Here is a 25,341-nt window from a genome sequence, read left to right as displayed (position 1 = left end):
TCAAGCAAGGCAGAGCTTTATTTGCTGCAGAAGCAGATAAATTTTCATGACTCGTTTCATTAAATTGGACCGTCAAATTCAGATTTACAGAGGGCAAATTCCTGCCAGTTCCAATTTACACTGCCTCCCACCTGTACCCCTTCTTAAATTGAAGATAGCTAACCTTTATCTAGTTCTACAAAACAGACTAGCAAACCATCCCAAACCCCCAAGGCAATAGAAACAAAAAGATCCCTATGTGAATGGGCAACAATAAAGGGGCCCACAAAAGAATGTGTTGTGTTCAAAAGGAGATTGAACTGACATCGTATCAGCAGGCATTTACAATCACAACAAATTACCATTTGATAGACCATATATGAACAAAATATTTTCACCACTCTCCTTGTTACCTTGCTGTCTTGCCGTCCCTGTTTAAGTCCTCCCAGCTTATCTCCTGGCCACACTCCCCGCATACAGTGCTACAACCCATTTTTGTGCCCTGGCTTCTAAGAGTGAGCAGGTGTGCAAGATTGGTGCATTTCCGTTGGACAATCCGACTCCTGAAAATACCCCTGGGTTGCGTAAGGTGAATGGGTTCTGGCTCTGGTTTAGGAGGGGACACATCTGAAACAGCAGGTTTGCGCTCTGCTGCCGATTCATCAACGGATACTCGCTGCACTTCCTCCCATTCTATGGTTTTCCGATAGACTTCCCAAGCCATATCTTGCTCCTCCTTCGAGAGCTTTTCATCTTCATTCTCTTGCAATAGGGTCTCATGTTCATGATAATTAGCAATCCACCTAAAAACATCAATATTAAACAAGTTACTCAGATTATAGAAAGGGACTCATGTCAAACTTATTTGATTATAACAAAAGGAATTTACTTTTAAGTCCGATTACGTAGCACTCAAACAGCAGAATCAGATAAAGAAGCATAATTTTATTTTTTATTTTTTAAAGAAAGGGAAAACGCACATGAAAACCTAAAGAATGGAGTATACTTATTCCTTGCTAATGAAAGCTGAAACCAAGACACAAACAAATGGAAAGAGACTGAGAATACCTTGGATGATGCTTGCCAAGTAAACTTTCCATTAACTTATCAGAGGAACAGCTTCCATGAGAGAGAGGCATCTTCTGCTTCAGTGACTTTCCAACTTCACAAGTCAAATTTTGGTTTCCATTCTCTTCACTAAGTTCCATCAAAGTATCAAAGTTCTCATCGTCACCAAATTCAAACAGATGTAACATCTCTTCCTTTGAGATAGTCCTATGTACTTGTTGTCTATCTACCACCCTTGCTGCAAGCCCTTCTTTCGTCACCTATTTGTACCATTTTTCTAGTCAAAATGTTATTCAAGAAACAAACACCAATAAAGGACAAAAAGTTTCCCTTACTTGACGCTTATAAATCTTTTCTTCCATAGTCCCATGTGCCATCAATCGATAAGCAAACACCGGCTTTGTCTGGCCATACCTATAATAATGGAAAACATAGTATGCAATTAAAATATGTGGAAATCAAAATTGACTTGTAATTAACAGAAATAAATGGGTTAAACCCACCTCCAAGCCCGATATATAGCTTGAAGATCATATGTAGGGTTCCAAGAACCGTCAACAATAATTACACGGTTTGCAGCATAGAGATTAATCCCAAGAGATCCAGCTCTGGTAGAGATCAAAGTACACTTGACTCTTTTATTCATTGGTGCATTAAACTTCTCAACCAACTTTTGCCGTTCAGAACTTTCTGTCCTTCCATCCAGCCTGTATGGCACATTGCAAAGAAAAGAGAGCTTGAGACATCTTTATTTTCAGAAGTTCTAATGGCATCTATACTTAAATGAACTTAGAATGCAATGTGCTAGTTATTAAACATAAACCAGCTTCTCAGCAAAATCAGATACACTTTTGGAGAAGTTTACAAAAAATTCAGAAATGCTTATGCACTAACTATTTTATGAAAAAGCAGTCATATTCAAACGCACATTCGCCACAAACAAGTGGATTAACAGAAAGCTAATGTGTCAAAAGGGGATGACATTAAACAAATTTATCAAATTCTAAACAATTTCCACTGATATACACGCACCTATACCAGTCTTTTCCCTTTTTCCAGCACTTCCCATTTTTTCCGCGTCTAGTTAATCTTGAAAGATATAGTTCTATCAGATCTAAAGTTGGAATGCTCTGACTAAAAACCAGTGCCTTGTCACCCACATCTGAACACATGGTTATGATGTCAAGCAGCAAAACCATTTTGCCACTGTAATCAAGCTCTTTATAATTATTTTCATGAAGAAGATCTTTCCACCAACCCTAGTAAGGAGAAATATTCTAACATCAGCAAGATAAGAAAGTAAAATTAATATAGACAAAAATGCTATTGTCTAATTAAGTTCCACCCAAGGCACATAAAAACAACAGATAAAACCAAATAGATATTCAATCGCATACCTTTTGAATAAACCCATAATCACTTTTCTCATGCAGAGAATCATTCAAATTCCTTGTTTTCTCTGTAACACATAATGCAAAACCATTTAAACGCATAAAAACCTAAAAATTGACTCGAGAAAGTTATGCAATGATTCTATAAACTATCAACATGTCTCAATGACTTGAAATGGAAGAAGAAACTGCAAAATTTTAATGCTCATTAATTACAAATTAGTCAAAGTTTGTCTTCATAAATATACTGCCTAATTTACTGACATGATCAGGAAGCAATCCTGGCCTGGCTAGTGATGTTTTCTTTCTTTTCTCCTTCTTGAAAAAATCAAAAGAGGCAACAAGTAACAAGCCATTCATCCTATCCTTCCCAACATGAAGCAGAAATCAAACATGCAAAGCAGTAAGACCAAAGCAGACCAGACCTGGAAACCCACCAGCTCGCCCACTATGGCTAATATTAGATCTGCAATTTCACACCCTAAGAAGGCACAGAGTATGTCAAGACAAAATAATAGTCTGATCTTCCCCCTTCTCCTCCCTCTTTTCATGTGGAAAAAAAAAAAACTGATACTTAAATCAACATGCATGTAACAGTCATCCTATCAGTAGACTTGAGACTTACTCCAAATTTATAGAATTAATAATAAGCTATATTATTCTATCCAAACTTCAAAAGATATCTTTAAAGCAAGCACTAGGATTTCAATACAAAACTAGTACCCTCCATATTCCATAGAACAAGCAAGCATACAAGTCTAAGAACAAGGAACATCAGTTCACTGCATTCAGAAAAAAGACCAACCTAGTCTAGTGGAGCCATATTTAAAGCCAACATATTCAGCATGCACATATGACATGTCAACACACCAAAAACGACAAGGACAGGAAACAACAAAGAAAAACAGGGAATACCTCCAACAGTTACATTATAATCTATATTTTCATCACTAGAGCTGTCATCTGCTTCAGCCGCATCTTCACGAGTAATATAGCCTCTATCTTCTTTGAATTGCAAGATCCCAGGATGGTTCCATATCTACTCAGGAAAAGAAATAGTTCCGTCAAAACAACATGGATTCAAAATAATTTTTTTGTTTACAGAAAAACAGTAGAGAGATAAATAGAAGAACAAAATGCACATGAATCTTTCTACCATTACAACACAGATTCGAGAATAACAACTCCACTTAAGCTCAAATATTTTATTTCAAGTTAAAAAAAGCCTAAAAACATCTTGGAACATAGCATTTAGGAAAGTATCTAGGTTTATTCATGATTCTCATTTCTCAAGCTGCAAATATCTATAAGCCGAGAATTTGCTGAAACCAATCACTTCCACATAATGTGTCTCTTTTCCTTCACTTCTTCAAATGATGCCCTACCAATGTCACCTAAGGAATAATGCACTAAAATATTTGAAAAAAAAAAAGAATGGAAGAAATCCGCATCACTCAAACTAGGGTGCATATAAAATACCCAAAAAAGTGGAGCATATTATTTTCTAAACAAGTTGAAGTGCATCTCCATTAAATTAAGAAAGAAAGGTTTGTCCAGCTCTTTATAATATCATGGATCTACTTTGGAAATCTGGTAAATCTCAGGTGCACACATCTTGTAATTTATCAAAGCATTTCATAAAAATTTTTAGACAATATTAGCTTTCATCACATTAGGCTTGAAGATCCTTGAACAAAGGGGATGAGTGTATGGCTTATAATTACACCCATTAATGCTCAAGGATGTTGCCTGTGAAGAATCTTGGACAACTCTTTGTGAGAATAGCAGGACAAGGTGGAACCTCAGTGGTTTGAGCTAAGTTTGAAGCTTTCCATACATCTCCACATATTGGACTTGGTTAACTGAATGTGCCTCAATGTTTTTTTCCTTTATTCATAAATAGACAAACAAACCAAACCAAAATTTTGGCAATGCTGATCCCAAGTCATCAGGGAGTTGTTTCCATCCATAATTTAAGGCTCATTACCTTAACACCTGCAGAGGTTGTATGGACATGGATGCATGCATCCATGTGATAAAGCAGCTTTATAAACTTAAAGAACAAGTTGTATAAGATTATACCTGAGCCAAGGCTTGATACCCAGCGAAGAAACTTTTCCTAATTTTTTCATTAGAAGAGCTGTCGTTTGTAAAACCATGTACATCAAGGAATCTCTTGTAAAGCTTCCGCTGTAGTGGAGAAAGCTTTACAGCAATAACAAAGACAGTTTTAGGAGGCAAGTCTTTTTTCACCACACTCATATCCATTCTCTGAACAAATCCTTTTAATTGTTCATAAAGGATATGAGACCTTTGATTCATTATTTTCACATCTTCATGTGTTGAATTTGTGTGCTGACCATTTTCTATTGGATTCTGGAAGCTGCATATACAGAAAACCAAGATTACATCAAAATGACAAAAAAAGAGAAGGGAACAATGAAGATAATAAAAGTGTCAGAGCCTTGCCGGTTCCGAAATTCATGGCTGCTGCCAAGAAAACCTTCTCGTACGAAATCAACCATCTGTTCCAAAGGAAACCTGATAAGAACTGCATAGTAAATAGGAAAAGAAAATATATAATTTGCTAAAAACGATAGCTCACACAGTAGTACTCCATGAGATTGTTCTGAAGTGGTGATCCAGTTAATGCAATTCTCCTCTGGCACTTCACTTGTTTCAAGGCCTGGGTTGTATCAGCCTTGGTATTCTTAATAGTATGAGCTTCATCACAAACTAGTATATCAGGTCCATCCTAGAGTTGGAAATAAAGTTCAATTCAACGGCAGCAAAACCATAAAAAAAGATGTGACAAAAAGAAGGTTTGTCCAGAAGTGATACAAAATAAAGATAAACATATATCAAATCATCAATTACTGACCTATGCTACAGTCAAATCACCTCAAACCTTACAATGACCATGTCCATTTTTCAATTAAAAACAAAGTCAGTGCTTCAATAACCACACAGGAAAAGCAATGCAGTTCACGTCAAAATTAAGTACCAATGCATACGCAAATATGAACTACTTTATTTGCAAGAATGCTCATGGCACATGGTTTCGACAGAATGCAACTAGTGATTAATTAGAATCAATCCATTTTGCTGTAAAGTAGCAATTTCTAAACCACTCAGTTATTGCTAAGCATTTATTTAACTCACTATTCCCCACAAGTCAAATTTACGGTACAAAATATAGTCATTAAAAATTCCATGGCCTGTTGCTGAAGATAATGGCAATCACCTGCAAGGCAAGACATATTTCTCTAGCCATGTGGCGATCCTTCACATGCTTTCCAAGAGACAAGTTCCGAAAAGCACTATAGCCAATCAAAAAAACTCCACCTTTAGCTTTCCACCTGGCAAACAATTCTGCTCGTCTCTCCCTGACAAAAAGTAATGATTGCAACAGGCATTTCAGACAATTGATAATTAACTTTTCTTTTTCCTTTCACCTAAATACTAGCAATTTCCACAAAATAGAAGAGAATAGGAAAGGGAAGTCATAAAAGTCAATTGGCCTCTTAATAGGCAGCACAAGATGATTTCATTATTTTCCTTTTTCACTCAGACTTGATTGCAGAAATTTACAATCATTTATAAGATAATGTGTATTACCCCCATGCTTATGCTTCCCATAACAGCTCATACCCTTCCAAGAGTTTTATCTAGTATTCATTCCTCATGAACATGCAAAACCTTCCTCCTTATCCTATTTTGAAGCTGATAAACCTAATCTTGTTCCGCATAGTTGCTTCCTGTAGCGACACATGTTTTAATGAACTTGGCTTCTACCACTCCAAAAAGGCAAGACCTATTTTATGCTAACAAGTTTCAGTTTTCCAAGAGCACCTACTTCACTGATCAACTGTACTCTAGCCAAAGAAGAACAAATCTTTCTTTTACACCGACACTTATGGAGGCATAAAATTTGGGTATGCCACGATTTATGCACATGATAACACCCATCAATAAGTTTATAACTCTAGCAAAACACAGCAAAATTGGATACACTTTTAATTAGATATTTTCCAAAAAAAAATTAACTTAACCTTGGCACATCTTCTAACATGAAGACACGGAGGGGCTTTACTTCTGAAGGTCTCCACTTCATGAACTCCTGCCGCCAGTTATGCAGCACATTTACAGGAGTTACGATGAGTGCAGTTTTCAATCCAAGATCAACACCTCTCATTGCAGTGTACAGAAAAGCTATAACCTGCAAGTACAACTAGACATGTCAGGCAAGCTGTAACAACCCAAAGACTTGGACTGCCAGGAACACAAAGAGATCATTAGCAATGAAAGCAATACAAGGTCAGAACTATGACATCAGAACACACACTTGCAAGCATGCCTGTATAGACGCACCAAAAGAAAAGAAGGGGCAGAATGAGGGAGATAGAGAGATACAAAGAAGAATACCTGAAAAGTTTTACCAAGGCCCATTGTGTGAGCTAGAATACAACCAAGACCTCTATCCCCAGACCTCACTTTTGTGATTGACTGTATGATATTTTCCCACAAAAATCGGATCCCTGCTATCTGCAATAACAAATCAACCAAAAGACATTCACCAAAGTTCGAGCTTACAAGCATCAGCATCAATAAAGAAATTCAACCAAATTCCAAGACCCAATCCTGAGTCCTGATATTTTCTATAAGAATGCTCACAAAATCCAGATTACTGTGTCAGAAGCAAACTTGATTTCTCATAGAAAGCTTGATCATAGTATTACAAGAAAAAAAAAAGAATAAGAAGAAGTAACTGCAACTGGAAGACAATTTTCAGCATACTAGGATATTGCAAATCAAGCATATTAAATTAACTTCAATAATAGAATACTGAAAGCAAATGATAAATAATCCAGGTAAACAACAAAGACCAACTGCAAGTTGATATCAATAACTTCTGAAATTATCAAAGAGAAACCTGATGGACTTTCAATTTGGCTGATATACTCTGAGGAATCCTTACAGCTTCTTCACCATCCTCCCTCCTAACATTCACTATATAACCGGTAATGGCATCACCAAGCACCTCTACACTAGCTTCATCTGATAAGTTCCTATTGCAGCTTGGAGAGTTTATCATGTTATATTTGGCTGAAAACTGCATTGACTTTAAGCGCTCTTGACGTTCCTACAATATTTTGGAGCACAATGCAAAATTCAATATCAGAAACCAGTTCAATTAAAAAAGAAGCAACTCAACATAAGATACCTTTTCTATTGCAATTTTCCTCTTTGTCTCTTCTCCTAATTCTGCATCATCAAGAATCCTTCGAATTTTCTTTTTTCGCTTTCTCTTAGAGCTATCATAGAAACAAATTGGATATCAACTCAGAGAAACAAGCCTTCACATATTTGGCACTGTTAAATGCTAATTGTCCTACAAGTAACACTCATTAAAGAGCATTCTTTACTCCAATTAGATGCACCACAAGACTATTAATACAAACTGGGTGAAGGCAAGCATATATAAACTCTTTAAATCACATAAGAGGAACAAAGGGAAAGATGTAAAATAAAAAAAAGAAGAGACTGCAGATTGTCTAAAATTTTCAGACCTCAGAGGAAAACATTACCTGATGGCAGTATTAATGTCAGCATCTGAATTCTCTGACTCACTATCAGAGCTAGAAACCATTGTGTCTCGACATCCCATGGCCCTTTCTAATTCTGATGTTAATTTTTGCAGAAGACTTGGCAAGCAGAAACAACATTGCCAACCAGAGGCCTGGGCCTCAAGCAAACATTCTTCACCAATATTCCTCCTTATACACTTGGTACAAAATAATGTTTTGCATGACTTGCAACTTATTAAGTCATTGCCTTGTCCACACCATCCACAATAACCCTCTGAGCAATCAGCGTCCTGCCACAATGGAGAAAGTCCTAATTAATTTTAACAGAAGCACCTGCTGTAACAAATTATGTAGTGGGGTGGGTAATGATAGTGTTTAATCATTTTTCACCAAATTATTGTGGAAAATGCAATTAATTTGCACAATCAATACCTTCGTATGCATCTTCTCTTCCAGCAAGCATTTGCAATCCATGCAAATAATTACTTTAAGAAGGGGATGTTGCAGCACTTCAGTAGCCAGTTTATGACAAGCAGTGCAACTAAACTTCTCAGTCAGACGCTCTGAAGAATTAGATTCAACCCCAACAGCATCATCACTTTTTTCTAGCAAAGTAGACCGATCCTCCAATTTGGAGGAAACCAATTCATCCTTCATTGTAGTATCAGCTTCATCATCACTAGCTATGATAAAAGTTCGAGCCTTCTTATTGTCACCATTACCCTCCTTATCTTCATTTGAACGCTTGGACCCTCTGGGTTTACCAGAATCAGACATGTCTGACTCAACATGCCCTAAGGACATGCCATCAGAAATAGACCATGTCCTGTCCAACTTACAAGATTCAAAACTTTCAGGCACATCAGTCTTCAAATTCTGACAAGTTACCCCATTCTCACTATTAGGCACACCCTCCCTATCTTCTTGATTTTCCTTGTTTGAAATTGAGTTAGAATCATCTTCTAAAGGCTTGGATCGATCTAAGTTGCTTTCCATCACCTGAACCAAAGAGCAAAATTTTCTGAGGGAGACCAGGTTTTATAATATAAAAAGAGAAAGAATGTTAAGTCCTTGCATGCATAGGCATATCTTATTAGTTTCATCAAAGGCCCTAAAGCATCTTGCACAATAGTCTAAAATATTGTACAGCATAAGGAGCATGTTACATAATGGGCCATAGATATATGCTAGCTTTTTTTTTTGGGGAAAGATAGATATATGCTAGCATAGAAATCAGAAGAAATTGCATACACTGACAAAATTCTTAAAGTCACCAAGAAAACTGGTCAGCCTTCAACTTAAAGACAGACACATGCTCCTAACGCACATTGCACAGCCCTGTCCCTTAAATATTTGGATCTCCAAATCTATTGCAATATCTACTTTTAACTGCCTAAGTAGCATGAAAAGAATACTAAGATGACCCAACAATATTATTACTTAAAAGGTATAATTTTTGAGCATTATATTAAATTCTATGGACTCAACTCAAAAAAGTATTGAGTCCCATTATGAAAAGGGTTCGGGAAGAATAACAATAGTAACTACATAAACTCCAATACATTCAGTCTACTGAATTAATGAAACCCAGTTAGAATAATCTGTTGCATTCCACAGAATTTCAAATTAAAAAATAAATCATAAGAAAGGGGAAAACTGCTAAACATCTGATAACAAGGATTCAACTGTGTCCTTCGACATGTCATATGGTTGCCATTTGATCAACTAGCTTAGGTGATAAATTATATTTAGAAGCTTTCTTGTTTTGTATAATTGGATTTTACTGTTAAGCAGTTTCCTAGAGAAAGGGCTTTTAGATAGTCTCCTGTTCAAGAGCCCTAGTCTTTGGAATATAAGGACTAGTCAAAAAGTCTCTGGCAAGTACCTGTACATTCTTCATATTCTAATACATTTCTAACAATGAAACTAAGAGTTTGGTTTTCTACAGAAATAACTATTCACAGCACAATAGGAGCACCCCTTAACCTAATTTCTTCCTCCCTAATGCACTCAAGTCTTCTGCTTGTACTATCAAACTCCTAAACCTTCTGCAAAGTTTCCCACCAATTCTTAGCAATTGATCTTCTCACAATAAATCCATCTTTTCCTGCTAACAGGAAACAGTAGCACTATAATCTCTTTCAAGCCACTAATTTTTCCTTCAAGAATAATTAGATCAAACCCCAATTGACCTTTAAATCCTTCCTACTGTTCTGTGAACATCAAAACCTGAAATTTCTTGAGCCCAAACCCACAAAAGCCAGATGGTTTATCAGATCTGTCCTATATTAGGGCAACTCAATTCATTGAACAACCTTGTTTGTTGCTACAACAATAAGCTCTATATTCTTTGCTCTCACACTTGTAAGGTAACCATATGAAAGGAAACTTAAAATTTTCATCAATTTTCAGCCCTATTACATGAGAGTTTCATTACTTTCAAGTCAATGAAAATATGGACCAGATATACAAAAAATATCTGAAGTAATATTCTTCAACTGATCTAGGGCAAATGCAAACAAAAAAAGAATAAAACGTAATTAAACAGAGAACCTGTTTAGATCTCCTTTGATGTCTCCTCCGTTTCAAATGCAAATGAAACTTCCGGTCAATATTTGCATCATCTTCCTCATTCACCTGTCAATAACCTAGTTGTTAATGCATGAATGTATGAGCTGTAGGAATTAAAAAATTATCCAAACAGGTATTTACAAGCAAAATAACCATTAGTTATTATAGAAGACAACAAATCATTAAATATCACAATACGGAATGCTCATGTATCTTAACAAATTCTATCAGTAGTCACTACACAAGTGAATAATATCCGAGATATATCCCACACGACCAGATAATCAACTGGAGAGAAAGAGATTCAAGAAAAAAGTAACATTTAGAAACTAGACAAAGAATCCCTGGAAACATTGATCCATCTCAAGGCGATCCATGCAGAGAGCTGCTATTTACATTAGGCCCAGGTGCCAGGTGCTAAAATATCACTCACCTATTGAAGAGAGGAATTACTTGGTAAAATTAATTAAAAAACATTGAATATCAATAGATAGCTGTAGTAAGAAACTAAACATACATTTCCCTTTGTAAAAATTCTGGAAACGAAGAATAATTATATCAAACAACACTAACTAACCTTCCTAAAATTTTTCCTTTGCTCGTCAGAAAGAATCAGATCTCCTTCATTTTCTATGGCATCTGCAACCAGTGGATTAGCTGTACTCCCATCAATATCTTCAATCTCCTCCACCTGGCCAAAAAAAATTTCCAGAAACTTTATCCAAAGAACAACTGAATCCATGCAGACTAGGTTCCAGCAAGTTTCATAAAAATAAAAAGGATAAGAATTTAGATGCTAGATTAAAGCGTCAAATACATAGATATTAACAAATTAAGTAAAAACCATATTTTATCACCTCATTGACTCCAGGAAATTTAAGTCCCATTAATGCAGCTTGCTGCGGCGTGCTGGCCAAGTAAACAGAAGCCCAATTCTTGCTGCCAAAACGGGTGCCATCCTTAGTTAAACCATCAGAACATATTTTCATGAACGAGCTCCAGTCTATGTCTGAGTTTTCTGTTACTGCCTCCTGGCTAGCATCACTGGAAAGCTTCTTTTGAAGAAATCCACTAGCACCCTCCTCCAATAATCTACCATGTTTCCTGAATCAAAAATATAGATCCATAAAAATCAACTTTAAGCTTTACAGAGTAGAACTAGGGTACCCCATCTACCGACAAAACCCAGATGCAGTGGATGAAATTTCACAGCACAAATACTTTGTTTTAGTCCTAGAATTAGACATGTCATGGAAAGTACACAATCTGAAACCTAGGACCCTGTGTTTGGGTAAATGCCTTAAGGTAGAGCAGTAGTGCTGCCCTTTGCACCTCTAGCACCCAAAACTAACCATAAACTACATAGGCAACGTTGCACACTAGGTGGCTAATTTTTTTTTAGCTCAGCCAAACATAATGTGTTTCATTAAAGACCTGCTCATGGCAGTAAAGTTGCAGGTGGCTAATTAACTAGCACTAACAGATATTTCTCAATAATTCAACAATCAAGAAGAACACAACATATAAATTAAGGATCAAAGATAACAATGTGATGCAGGAGCATCTAGAATTCTATTTTATTTAGTATTTTAGTTGGTTTAGGATTTTATTTTTGTTAGTTTATTTAGTTTGGGATTTTTTTTATTTTTATTAGGATTTTAGTAAATTAAGTTTTTATTCATTAGAGTAGGATTCTCAACTTTCTATTTGATTAGGACTTATCCTAGCTAGCATAAATATATGATCCTAGATAGAGGACTTATTATTATTATTCTTTTGTTTATTCTAAATTTTTATTCAAGAGGTTTTTTTAAAACCCAATTATCTTTCTATTGTTCTAAACATAATCAACCCTATTCAAGTCCTAATTGCCCTAAACCTTCCAACTACATTAAGTGGTATCAGAGCAAACAATCCTACTATCCTACAAGGATTTTTAGCTAGGAGATTATGGTTGGCCAAGGTCGAGGTCGAGTTGGATGCAACCCAGCCTCAACAAACTGAGTTGGTTAAGATGCGGAGAATGATTGATGACTTGACCCAATGCAGCATTAGGAACCACTCGGAGCCCGAATGGTGATGACTTGAGGATGATGATGAATTTGAGATTGAGAAACCCTTTCATGAAGATGGACTCGCATATCAAGCAGCAAGAGTTGAATTGAAAGGCCGGTTACAACGCGCCCTTAATTTAAATGGTGGAGGAATCAAGATTGAAGGAGCTAAATTTCTTGGGAAGTTTTATGCGAAGGATTATTTGGATTGGGAAGCCAATTTGGAAAACTACTTTGATGGAAGCCCACGGCAAAAATCGAAACGTGTTATTTGTAAAGCTGAAATTGAAGGATACTGCACTTCAATGATCGAAGAGAGTTTAAGAGCAACATGCACGACAAGGGAAACTTAAAGTCAACACTTGGAGCTCATGAAAAGAAAGTTACGAAAGCAATTTTTACCTGCTGATTATACTATAAAATTATATGAAAAGTTTCATTGCTTGAAGCAAAATAACATGATCGTTGAGGAGTATACATCGAAATTCAATAACCTAGCAATTCGGGTGACGAACAAATTACTTCTTGTTATCAGCTAGTTTGAATCATTCCATTAGAGACAAAATGAGAGTAGTTCGTTTATACAACATTGAAGATGCTCATCAATATGCTTTAGCAGCAGAGAAACGAGTTTTATGCTATGGTGCTAGAAAGCCCTTATAAGGCACCAATTGGCAAAGCAATTCTGAAGCAAGACGAGGTTATCAAACATCCCCATCAAAATTATCGAGGAGCTACCACAACCAATAAAACTAATAAAGGTGCAACCAATGTCGAAAAGAACGATAAAGGCAAGAGTATAATGTCATATGGCAGACAAAACAGTTCTAGTTTTTCTACAAATAAAGGAGGCAGTAATTCCCAAATTCGATATTTTACTTGTGGGGAGAAGGAACACACTTCTTTTGCTTGCCCACAACGAACGGCGAACTTAGCGAAATTAGGAGAAGAGTTAGAACCAGTTTATGATGAATATGATGAGGAGATAAAGGAAATCAATGTTTATCTTGCATTAGATGAGTCCTTGGTGGTACAAAGAGTTATGACAACAACTATCAATGAGGAAGCAGAAGATTGGAGGAGGCGAAGTATTTTTCACACACCAGTTGTTTGTGAAGAAAAAGTGTGTTATATTGTTATTGATGGAGGAAGCATGGAAAATATTATTTCAAAATAGATAGTAGACAAATTGAAGCTTCCTACAAGCAAACATCCTCATCCTTACAAGATTGGGTGGCTAAAGAAAGGACTCGAGGTACTAATAACTACTCAATGTTTGGTGAAATTCACTATGAGAAGTAACTTGAATGAGGCTTTTATGTGATGTTGTGCCAATGAATGTTGGTCATATTCTTACTAGTGGACCTTGGTTGTATGATCATGATATGGATCATAAAATGAAGCCAAATACCTATTCCTTCTACAAGGACAACAAGAGGTATACTTTATATCCTCTTAAAGAAGAAAGCTAAGAAATCAGTAACTTCAAGCCCTACAAACAGCAAAATCAGTAAAATCACTAGGTATTTATCCGCTGAAAATTTTGAAGTTGAAAGTAGTGAGATAGGAATTATGTATGCTTTGGTAACTAAGTTTTCGAAGAGGGATCAGATGGGTAAAACGCCTCAATATCCAACTGAAATTCAGCAGCTATTGAAGGAATTTAGAGAGTTGGTTAATGAGGATTTGCCAAAAACTCTACCACCTCTAAAGAGCATCCAACATGCAATTGATTTGGTACCAGGAGCATCATTACTAAACTTGCCAACATATAGACTGCCCCCTACACCGCGAGCCGAGGCACGAAGACAAGTCGTGAAGCTGTTGGATAAAGGTCTAGTGCATGAAAGTAAAAATCCTTGTACTTACCCAGCTTTGTTAGCCCCTTACAAAGATGGTTCATGCAGGATATATGTGGACAGCAGTGCCATAAACAAGATTATAGTCAAGTATCGTTTTCCTATTCCTCAATTGGATGAGATGCTTGATCAACTAGTTGGTTCCAGGGTGCTTTCCAAGATCAATTTAGAGAGCATATATCATCAAATTAGAATGAGTAGAGATGAATGGCAACAGCCTTCAAAACATCGGATGGATTATTCGAATGGTTGGTGATGTTATTTGCTGATCACTTTCGGAAGATTATGAAGAGGTAAAAGCTGCCTTAAAAGCCAGCAATTCAGCATAATCTTTTGCTGCCAATCAACAACGTTGTAAGCAGGAATTTGAGGAAGGTGATCAAGTACTTGTGCACTTAAGGCAAAAAAGATTTCCCAAGGCTACTTATCACAAGCTCAAGTCTAGAAAATTTGGACCTTGTAAGGTGCTAAAGAAAATCAGTTCAAATGCCTACATAATTAAGCCGCCACCTAAGTAACAAATAAGTCCTATTTTCAATGTTTTGGACTTGTATCCATTTGATGAATTTGATGGGACTGCATCTACTATAGACACTCAAGTTCAGCAACTTCCAATTGCTGAGGCTGAAGTTATTGAATAAGTGCTAGATGTGAAAAATGTTCAATCTAGACGAGGGAACCTATATAGACAATTTTTGGTGAAATGGCTTGGTAAACCTGATAATGAAAGCACTTGGGTTGCTAAAGTGGAATTAAAACAAGTGGATCCAGACATCTACGACGAGTATGCCAAGGCCTACTCGTCAGAGCTGAGTCTTTTTCTGACCCAAGGGGCATGATGCAAGCGGATTCTAATCTTTCTATTTGATTAGGACTTGTCCTAGCTAGTATAAATAGGTGATCCTAGATAAGGGACTTATTATTATTATTCTTTTGTTTATTTTGAATTTTTATTCAAGAAGTTTCTTTAAAACCCAATTATCTTTCTATTGTTCCAAACACAATCAACCCTATTCAAACCCTAATTGTTGAGTTCTAATTGCCCTAAACCTTCAGGCTACATCATAATGTCACAAACAGATAATATTTATCTAGATTATATGTACCTTTTAGCAGTGCTCTCTCAAAGGTGCTTGCCAAATTCAACTAGCATATTACTACTCACTGAATAAATCAGAATCCACAGGGCAGAATCATACCTCCTTACAGGCCTCTGGGTTTGAAGATGCTTCTCTGCATCAGCTACAGACTCAACAATTTCACTAGTCACCTGAGATCCTACCCAGTGAGCTCTTCTTTTCCAAGCTTCAGTAGAGCAACCATTGGGAACTTGACTCTCAATCCACTTATAAAGGCTGGGTAATTCAATACCAGCCCCATCGAGTTGTTCCTGTTCAAAAGAGCAACGTCAAGAATGAATAAACGTGATTTCTAGACAGAAAAAACAGAAAGCATAAGAAACTGCAATTGACACTCAACAAGCAACAGGTCAGGAACTAGAAACTTCGATAGAACAATCATATAACTACAAAAGCTAAAAAAAAAAAATGAATAATGATATACCACAATGCAAGTAATCGAGAGGAAAATGTAGAAAGAAAGAAATAGGTGCAAAGAGAAAATTGCAGCCAAGCAAACTCAAGGCTTCTTAGGATAACATTTTATTCCCTTTTTAGGGCAGCCAGAAAGCAGGAACGAGAAGGGGTAGGAGCAAACAAATCCATTCATGCCCCAAACATCATTCAACAATTTATTTTTTATTTCAAACAGAGGAAAAGAAAGTCAAGATTGGTCTCTAGGTTGCATGTAAAGAAGAAAAGGTGAGCTGAGACATCATATACCAGTTTAATTTTCATCTCCCAAAGAAGCAAAAGAAAGTCAAGGCTGGTCCATAAAGTACAATTTAGAGAAGAAAATGTGAGCTGACATTCAAATGTTGTCTTGCTACAGAAAATTAATTTTATATATAAAAATACTTATACACACAAAAATATATGTATTAAGAATCAACGCTTCTTATCAAGACAGAAGAAAGAAGCAGACCAACAATTGCGCACTCTCAGTCTCAAGCTCATCTAGCACACCTTCCCATTGCTCTATAAAAGTAGCCATTTCATCTGCAACAGCTGTATCCAACTATGAACAAAGTAAAAAGCATCAGAGATAGGAAAGGGCAACAAAATATCGATGAGAGGGAAAAAAGATCGTTAACTAACATCATCCCCCTGAAGAGTTTGTGCCAGCTCCTCTCTCACTTCAGTCTCCACTTTAGCAAGAGACTCCTTTTCAAGTGTTTCTTGAGCCTCTGCAGCCTGAAATGAGTATGAGAAAACATTCCAACATGATAAAGAGAAGGATAAATATGACCAACATCCCCTGATCCACCTTTTTCCACATAGCACCATGTGATTTGTTTTTTCCCAATTAACACCCTGTGATTAAATTCTGTTCTCATAGGGAATTACCCTATAAATTTCATCCAGTAAAATTACAAAAATATCCTCAATTCAAAAGTTTTCCTTTTGTTCACACTTAAGGGTACTTTCATAATTTTTCTAGGTACCATTCACAACGTAACCCCCTATGGAAACAGAACTTATCTACAGGATGTTAATTGACAAAAAAAATCATTAGATGCTATGTGGGAAAAGTTGAAACCACCATGGGTATAGGTGGAGTTTACCCAAAGAAAACGAAAACATCAAAGTTTAGTGAAGAAACATGATACCTTGCTCTCAACCTCCAAAAACTCAGAAATCAACTCTTCTATTTCCTGCTCAGTCAAAGACTCCTGCAGAAATAAACGGAAAATGGAAAGTGTAAAAAAGTGCATAAAAGTTTCAAGCATAGAAACACGGAGAAGACACTAAAATAAGCAATAGTAAGGATGGGGGTGAAGGTCTTACAATCTATCAAAAAGATAACACTAATCATAATGAAAGGAAACATCAAAATTAACTTGCCTCCAAATGCAATCCATCATCTTGTCCAGATGTTGACGGTTCATCACCATCTGAATCAAGTATAAAAGAATCACTAGAGGCACTCGCAACATCTTCAACTTCCTCATGTTTTTCCTTCATCTTTTATTCAAGTTGCATTAAGAAAGACAATAACCTTCCAAAGCAAAACCTAAGAAGATGACAATTAAACATATCAGCAAATGAAGCAACCTAAAGATGCATTGTTTCTCAGTATGCAACAAAAAGGAAGCAGAGAAAGCAAGAATTCATCATTAAATGATAGGAACAAAAGGAAAAATACCAGTGTAAATGCACCAAGTTACAGACATCATTCTCATTTCCAAATTACCCAAGTCTTAACACAAACTTCCTCTCAACTTTACCATTACCCTAAGCCAGTTGCATGAGAGCCGTCACATATAATAGAATAACATTTATCACATTAGCAACAAGAACAATAGAAAGCACCCAAAAATGAGTCAAAATCAAAAACAACCAGCTAAGTTAAAAACAGCTAGTGCAATTGAGCTTTAATTCTCCATATGTAAATGGTCCTAGAAAGAGGCTTAAATGATCATATAAAATATCGATAACATATAATTTTGCACAAAAAACTGTTCACAACCATATAATACAACTCATTCCAAGCCACTCCTGCAACACATAAAAGATATCATCACTTACTCAGAATTTGGTTTAAACAGAAAAAGGAAAATATGTATAGGGATGCCAACGGGTCGGGTACCCTACAATTTCGAGGTACCCGAACCCTAACTCTATTAAAAATTAACTACCCGAATAATTTAAAAATTACTACCCTAACCCTAACCCTAATACATTCCTACTACCCTATAATTACCCTAACCTGTTTAAATAGCCGATTAAACAAAAAAATTATTAAAATCTTCTTCATGGATACCCAATTACCTCATTAACTTTTCTAATCTCATAACTTCTCTTTAGATTTATATGTTATAAGTTTATATAAACAAAGGTATATATACTGTAATTAATAATTTTATGAGCTATAACTTTCGCATTGTTAATACAAAATAAAAAGTAAATATATTTTTATTTAAAGTACATATATATATATATATATACACACACTCATACATAAAAAATATTTTAATATATAAAATAGTAATTATNATTACAAGTTAAATTAATAATCACAGTTTTTATGAATTAATTTAATTAATTACAAGGATTTGTTCTTAATTCCATGAAATTAAAAAAAAACATTTAAGTTCTAAAACTATTCTAATCTCAAAAGCTTTCTTTAAGTATATATATTATAAGATTATATAAATAATGGTATATATATTAATTAATAATTTTATAAGTTATAGTTTTTGTAATGTTAATATAAAATAAAAAGTAAATATATGTATATTAAAAGTACATATATAATAGTAATTATATTCCTTTATAATATGATATAATATTCAAATTATTTATACATAATTAACAATCCAATAATTTTTTAATTTAAATATATTAATGTCATCATATTAATAATTAGAGTAACCATACTTTTCATATATTTGTTAGTTTTTAACAAAAAAAATTGCTTGTAAAGTTGATAGAAATTGTAAATTTTTAATTTAATTATTAAAATAATAATAAAATATTTATAAATATTAATCGAGTTAGGGTAACGGGTACCCAAAGGGTGGTACCCGAACCCTACCCGAATCCTATTCGGGTAGTGAAATCACTACCCGAACCCTACCCAAATCCTTTTATGGAGTACCCTAACCCGGTGTAAATGGGTAGGGTACCCGCGGGTACCCTAGTTGACATCCCTAAATATGTACCTCATTTGGTGTATTCGAAATGATAATCAAGGAGAAAATCTTTCAAATGTTCAAAGGACGGCACCATCAGTTGCACCATAACCTTTAGTTTTCTAGGAAATATCTTTGATGCTATGAAAAATACAATCAGGAAAGCAGCCTCACACAAAAGAAATACATAGGGAAAGACTTCTCAAGTGTACCACAATTACAAAAGCAGGGCTCGTTATTAGTATTTTTGGTCCAATAATTGGGGGTCCATTAAGCCACTGCAGCTCTAAACCTTAATTTTCAAAACCTAGCCACAAAATTACATGTAAGTGATTTCCACCTATGGCATCCCTGTTATGTTAAAAAATGCCTAAAAAAAAATACTACCTTTTGTGAGAACAAAGGTTGTCACAAGAAACCAAAACTAAAACTTCTACCTTTATGTTTGGATTTTTGGAATCAATTCCTAAGATTCTAACTCAAAAATTACAACATCTAAAGAGAGGTAAGCTACACAAAATCCCTAGCATTAAATGGTGGAACATTTAAAGCATCGCCACAAGGACAAACTAATATTTATCATCCTTGACTAGTAAAATCCATCTAAACTACCTAGTTCAGCACTAAGTTATAGCGGTCAGAGAGCTCAATAAAAATTGCTGGCCAACAGAATCAGATAATCACAACTAATTCAAGTCGTCTACTTTGAATAAGCTATCAGATGGGTAATATGAGGTCTTCAAGAGTTAACTTTGCAAGGGCATAGGATTCCAAAAAGAAAAAGTAAATTTAACTTTATATAGCAGCTGTTTCAAGCCGAATGGAAATGAGAAAATTAAATATAGTATGAACGGCTCTAATATAAAGATAAATTGCCTTCCAAATGATGAAGCTGCAGAAACATGCATGCACAATCAACAAACGGAACACATTTTATCGCTTTCAACTTCATCACATTGCAGAAAATAAAGCACAAAAGTAAGTTCATTAAAACCATTGGTTCTATGAGATCTCAAATATGAGATTGAATGAAAGGAAAAGCATGTGCACAAAGAATTCGCAAGAAGGCAAAAAAAACAGATCCAAGTATCTTTATGGGAAATTGAATCACTATTTAACAAAGGAAAGAAGTGCTGTGTTCATTTAGAAATGTCATTCAGAAACTCACCAGCTAAAAACAGGATCTGGAAAGTAGGCAGTGACAGAAATTGGCAATGCAGAAGCAGTAAAAATAGAAGGGTTTTATCATAGAAAAAGGCGATACCAATCACAACCAATATGAGGCAGAGCCATGTTGCAATTTTATTGTGGGTTTTGTCCTTTTTTGACTTCTCACTCTCGATTAGTGTCCTTCCTAGTGAAGTGGAACCAGCCATTTCAAACCAACTCTGTCTAGCCATATTAGCAAGAAATGGTACTTATCCTTTAAGAAACAAATCTCTCATACAAGATACAGCAATTAATATGAATAACAAATTACTTTGAAAAACATCCTGTTATTATTTTTTTTCTTTTACCGGCAGGGGGTTATAACAAATCAAGCCTTACACATGTAGCCACTTTAATGGCATTGCTTATGTATCATGTTTAATTCGAAGAATAAAAAATTAAGGCATAACGCAATAGGCTTTCGTAAATACCTAATTGGAATGTACAGAACAGGTCTTAGTTATCCATATTATTAATGGCTGACTCCAATCTTAGACCCCCTTCTAGAACCAAAGCGAAAGCCTGAGAATCAGCTCTACATGCAAATAGGACTTCTGTATACCATAGTATTCTTACTCAATCATTTCAGGCATTGCCATCAAGCACATAAACTATGTTTTTTATCCCATCTATTGAAGGTGGGTTTCCTTCAGTGATATCAATCAATATGCCATCTCTTCCAAATTGAGATCATATACAAAAAGAAAATAGAAAGAGCCAAATAGTTGTGAAATTGGTCAACCACTTACATTCATTGTGCTTTCCTATGACAGCAAAAGCTCAGATGCTGTTCACTAGATGATACTTCACTGTGTGATAGAGGCACCAAAGGTTGGTGTAAGGTTAAAAGGCAATGTCTCACCTGAAAAGCTACCTAGCTGGTTTTCATGGGTAGTTTTGAACATAAGAAGAGAAGACTTCTCTAGCGCAAAGAGACAGAACTATGGAACCAAAATTCATGTTTTAAGGGATCCTCAATCAAATTCTCTACTTAACTTTCTTCTCATTTTGGTGACATCAAGAGGAGTAGTGCAAACCTAAATAAAATCAATCTTTGTCTTGTTGTAGCTAGCACTGTGCAAATGATCTGTTCAACCTGAAAAGGCCAAAAACCGAACAAACTGAATTGCACCCAAAAACTGACTGAAATTTAGGGATATCTGTACAAACCAAAAATAGAACAAGTTCGGTCAGTTACCCCTCAAAATAAAAATTTTAATATCATTTTATAATTTATAAAATTGAAACATTGAAATTATAAATAACATCTAACATCTAACATATAAATAACATCGAACACAATATAAATAACATCTAACAACATATAAATAGCATCCAACACAATATATACAAATAAATTCTAACATCTGAATAAAACATATAATAAAAACCAACATAAAGAAAATAAATTTCAGCAAACATTCAATAAACATTCTCGAGGAAGGAACAATATATATGATTGATTATGAGGAATAAATAATTATTATTAAAAATAATATATTTATATAATAATTTAATAATATATTATTTAAGTTTGATTCTTCAGTCAGTTCAATTGGAAAATCTAGACACCAAGAACCGACCAATCAAACCAAACTAACCAACCTTTAATAACAGAATTGAACGTTGACTGAATTGACCAAACTCAATTTGGTTCGATCAGTTTGTTCAGGTCGGATCCATTTTGCTCAACCCTATTGCAGCAGAAGTAACCATTTAATGGACCAGAAACATTCTTTAATTCGATGATAATTTAATTAATTACGACTACAGTAAATAAAAAAGCATTCTTCTGTGTTTTCCACCAATTGTATTGTGCTAATTTGTCTTAGAACATTTGCCTTTGCCTTTGGTTCTTCCACTTGAAGGTTGTCCTATGAATGACAGTAACAATTTAACGGAAATCAAGGGTAAATACATTGATATTCTCAACTCAACTAACCCTTGATCACAAGCTAGTTGAGGTCAGCTACGTGAATCCATTTGCCTCATTCCACTTAGTCGAGCTATATCCTCTGAAACATATAATGGGACCATTCCAAATCCTTTTTAATGACTTTTCTTCCCTCCTACTTGGCTCAAAATGCCCTTGGCACCAGAGCATCCTTAGGCATGCACTGCCCCAAGACCAAACCATCTAAGTCGCCCTTATCTCACCTCAGCCCTAATTGGTGCCACCTCTATCCTTTTGCAAAGAGCTTTAGCATTTATATTTTCCTGTCCTGGTTTACCAGGCATCCACCTCAACATAATCATTTGATCTACTCTCATTTTCAGCTTAATAAGATAATGTTTTTACACATAGCAAAACTTTTAGCATGCTCCATCTTTGTAGCTCATCTAACTAGTATGACAAATCATTAAGGCAGTTCCTGTTAAAGAACCCTACCCAACACAAAAAATTACTAGATAAATATCTCATTTAAGTGAAAAGATTCATACAATTACACATTCAACTCAATAACTTCAAAAGTAAATTTGGAAAACACTTAATTGAATATGCAATACAAATAGCTATCAACATACATATCGCAAATAAATAATTCACAAAAAGTATGCTAGCTTTTTTATTCTTGATGTTACATTAAAGTTGTTCACAAAACCAGACATTGAACTTAAAGTACTCCATGATATATGTAACCAAGTTGGTAAACATTCAAGTATTAGTACTGTTATATTAGGAAGAAGTGAAACCATCTTAAGTTGATAGACAAGCACATCTCAAATCCATTATAAAACTCAAATATGAATCTACTTTTATCATATTCCCAGAAAAGGCCACTAGAAAGGAGGGAAAAAGAAAAGCAACTGTAATATGAGGTTGAGCAGTAGTTTTTGGTGAATGTATTCATGGAAATCAACAACTTCCAAAATAAAATTCTTCTTAACACAGTGTAACAAATATAACTGCATAAGTCCTAGGAACAACCATTCAACACAGAAATCAAAATCATAACTAATTGCCCCTTTGGACATTAATGGCACCAATGCACACAAAACAGCTCCACAACTAAGTCTAACTTTAGCAATTTTTTAACTAAAACTATACTTTCTAATCAAAATTTCAAGTTCAAAATCAACGTAAGCACTTTGAAAACACCCATGTTTTTCAAAATTGACTCATTACTAACTATAACACACTCATAAACCCTCTAATAATGACTGCATCAACCTCATTAATTCTTGAAAAACCAAAGTAACAGAAAATTACAAAATAAACAAAGCAAAATATCAATGACTAGATAAACACTAACACCAATGTGTGGCCGCAACTAACTAATACTCATTCATTTAGCATGTTGAACTAAGCAATTTCTTAATAAAACAAAGAAAAAGTCAAGTAACATAATTATAACACAATTTCCATCTCTGTAAGCAATAAAATAAACTCTTAAAAAACTCACATTTCCAAAATTTTCTCATTTTTATCTAAAAACTCCCTTAAACCTCCAACACAACAACGCCATTAACATGCCTAATCACTTAAAAACTGATAGAAATGAAAAAACTATGGCTAGAAATCATCGAAAAAACGGCCATGCGATTCGAAGTTCAAGCACTATTTAACTTCGACTCGGTGCCTGAAGGGCTAGTGAATAAGAAATCGCAGATTACAGAGAACGAGTTGACTCACCATAGGACAAGAGGACGCACGGTGGAAGCGGAAATCAGACTCAGATTTCTAGAGGAGGAGGGAAACGTTTGATATTTGTGGTTTTTTTTAGACGTAAAGAAAAATTAGAAAACACTTAACTTGAGCTGGGCTTTTAAATATTTGTTAAATTTTTTGTTAAGGGTGGCAATTTGGTGATTCTGGAATTTAGGAATGAGAATTTTGTAAACTTAAAAAGGAAAATTTAATAAAATAATCATAAAAGTAAACAAACAATATTCACATATTTACTTACTTCATTTAAAGTAAAATACCAAACAAAATATAAAATTTTAATTAAAAATCCCAATTACAAATAAATTTACTTTCAATTGTAAAAATAAGTAAGAACTGCCACTAATAAATTCATATATTTACTTAACTTGACACTTTAATTAATTTCGTATTAAATTTATGACCTATCATATGGTCAAGTTAAATTCAATGTGAACAAATTTTTTAAAAAATATTAAAATTTTTTTATATGTTATATTTACAAATTATTTATTTTGTTACAAGTTTTTGTTGCATTTTACAATTTTTTTGTTATTTGTTACAACTTTTTCTTAAGTATTATACATTTTTTTATTATTTGTCGTAATATATATTTTTTATATTTTGATATAATAAATTAAGTTATATAATTATAGAAAATAAAATTTTTTATTACGTGTAGAGATGTCAATGGACCATGCCCCGGCTGGCCGGTTGAAACCTATAAAAGGCAAGCTTTTATCTCGACCCACCAAGCCTTCTCATTTAAGGAAGCATTTAATTTAATTTGAATTAAACGAGCACGTTAATGACTTTTTTTTAGTTTTTTAATTTTAATTATAATATAGAAAAAAAAATTATTTGATGCTGGTTACATAACAGTGATAATAAATCTATAGCTCTAATACATTTAAAAACATGAATATAAGTAAAAGTTTTAATTGATGGAGAAAAAGGAAATATTTATTTATTTTATTTTTAAATAATTAATTAAAATAATATTTGTTGATTATAATTTTCAACTATAATTATAAATTAATCGATAAAAATTTTGATATATAGATAAAAAAATTTAGCTTCTATTGAATCGCTTTTATTTGAAAATAAATTATTAAATTATTTGTTTATATTTATTATCACTACTATATATTCAGGATCTAACAAAATTTTGTCAATCTTATAATCAAAATGTAAACAAATAAAACCACATGTAATGTGTCACA

General features: G+C 34.5%; 1 protein-coding gene across 4 annotated transcripts; it reads right to left on the bottom strand.

Moving 5' to 3' along the window:
- Window positions 1-24,189, bottom strand: LOC18600036 (protein CHROMATIN REMODELING 20). Of its 4 annotated transcripts, none has more exons than XM_018121442.1 (27): window positions 24,107-24,189; window positions 21,222-21,632; window positions 17,474-17,642; window positions 17,239-17,301; window positions 16,727-16,822; window positions 16,554-16,646; window positions 15,710-15,900; window positions 11,455-11,701; window positions 11,175-11,288; window positions 10,580-10,663; window positions 8,459-9,025; window positions 8,027-8,316; window positions 7,663-7,753; window positions 7,372-7,581; window positions 6,864-6,983; window positions 6,491-6,657; window positions 5,683-5,824; window positions 5,044-5,193; window positions 4,908-4,963; window positions 4,521-4,821; window positions 3,354-3,477; window positions 2,445-2,506; window positions 2,080-2,306; window positions 1,551-1,754; window positions 1,383-1,461; window positions 1,048-1,307; window positions 389-782 (listed from the first exon to the last, which is right to left on the bottom strand). In XM_018121442.1, the coding sequence occupies exons 3-27, from the start codon at window positions 17,591-17,593 to the stop codon at window positions 389-391; spliced, it is 4,452 nt and encodes a 1,483-aa protein (XP_017976931.1). In that variant the 5' UTR covers window positions 17,594-17,642; window positions 21,222-21,632; window positions 24,107-24,189. The 4 variants fall into 4 exon arrangements, with proteins under 4 accessions (XP_017976934.1, XP_017976931.1, XP_017976932.1 ...); XM_018121443.1 differs by having other exon boundaries at window positions 21,510-21,632; XM_018121444.1 differs by having other exon boundaries at window positions 21,222-21,568.

The sequence above is a fragment of the Theobroma cacao genome, chromosome 5, assembly GCF_000208745.1.
Source record: "Theobroma cacao cultivar B97-61/B2 chromosome 5, Criollo_cocoa_genome_V2, whole genome shotgun sequence".
In the NCBI taxonomy this organism is placed as follows: domain Eukaryota; kingdom Viridiplantae; phylum Streptophyta; class Magnoliopsida; order Malvales; family Malvaceae; genus Theobroma; species Theobroma cacao.
Note: the sequence above shows the minus strand (reverse complement) of the source record. Positions and strands in the feature narration are given on the sequence as shown.

Coding starts and splice junctions, on each gene's coding strand:
- LOC18600036 (XM_018121442.1), bottom strand. CDS start 17,593: ATGAAGGAAAAACATGAGGAAGTTGAAGATGTTGCGAGTGCCTCTAGT. Junction 17,302..17,473: donor ATGATGGATTGCATTTGGAG/GCAAGTTAATTT, acceptor TTATTTCTGCAG/GAGTCTTTGACTGAGCAGGA. Junction 5,825..6,490: donor ATGTTAGAAGATGTGCCAAG/GTTAAGTTAATT, acceptor ACTTTTTGTCAG/GGAGAGACGAGCAGAATTGT.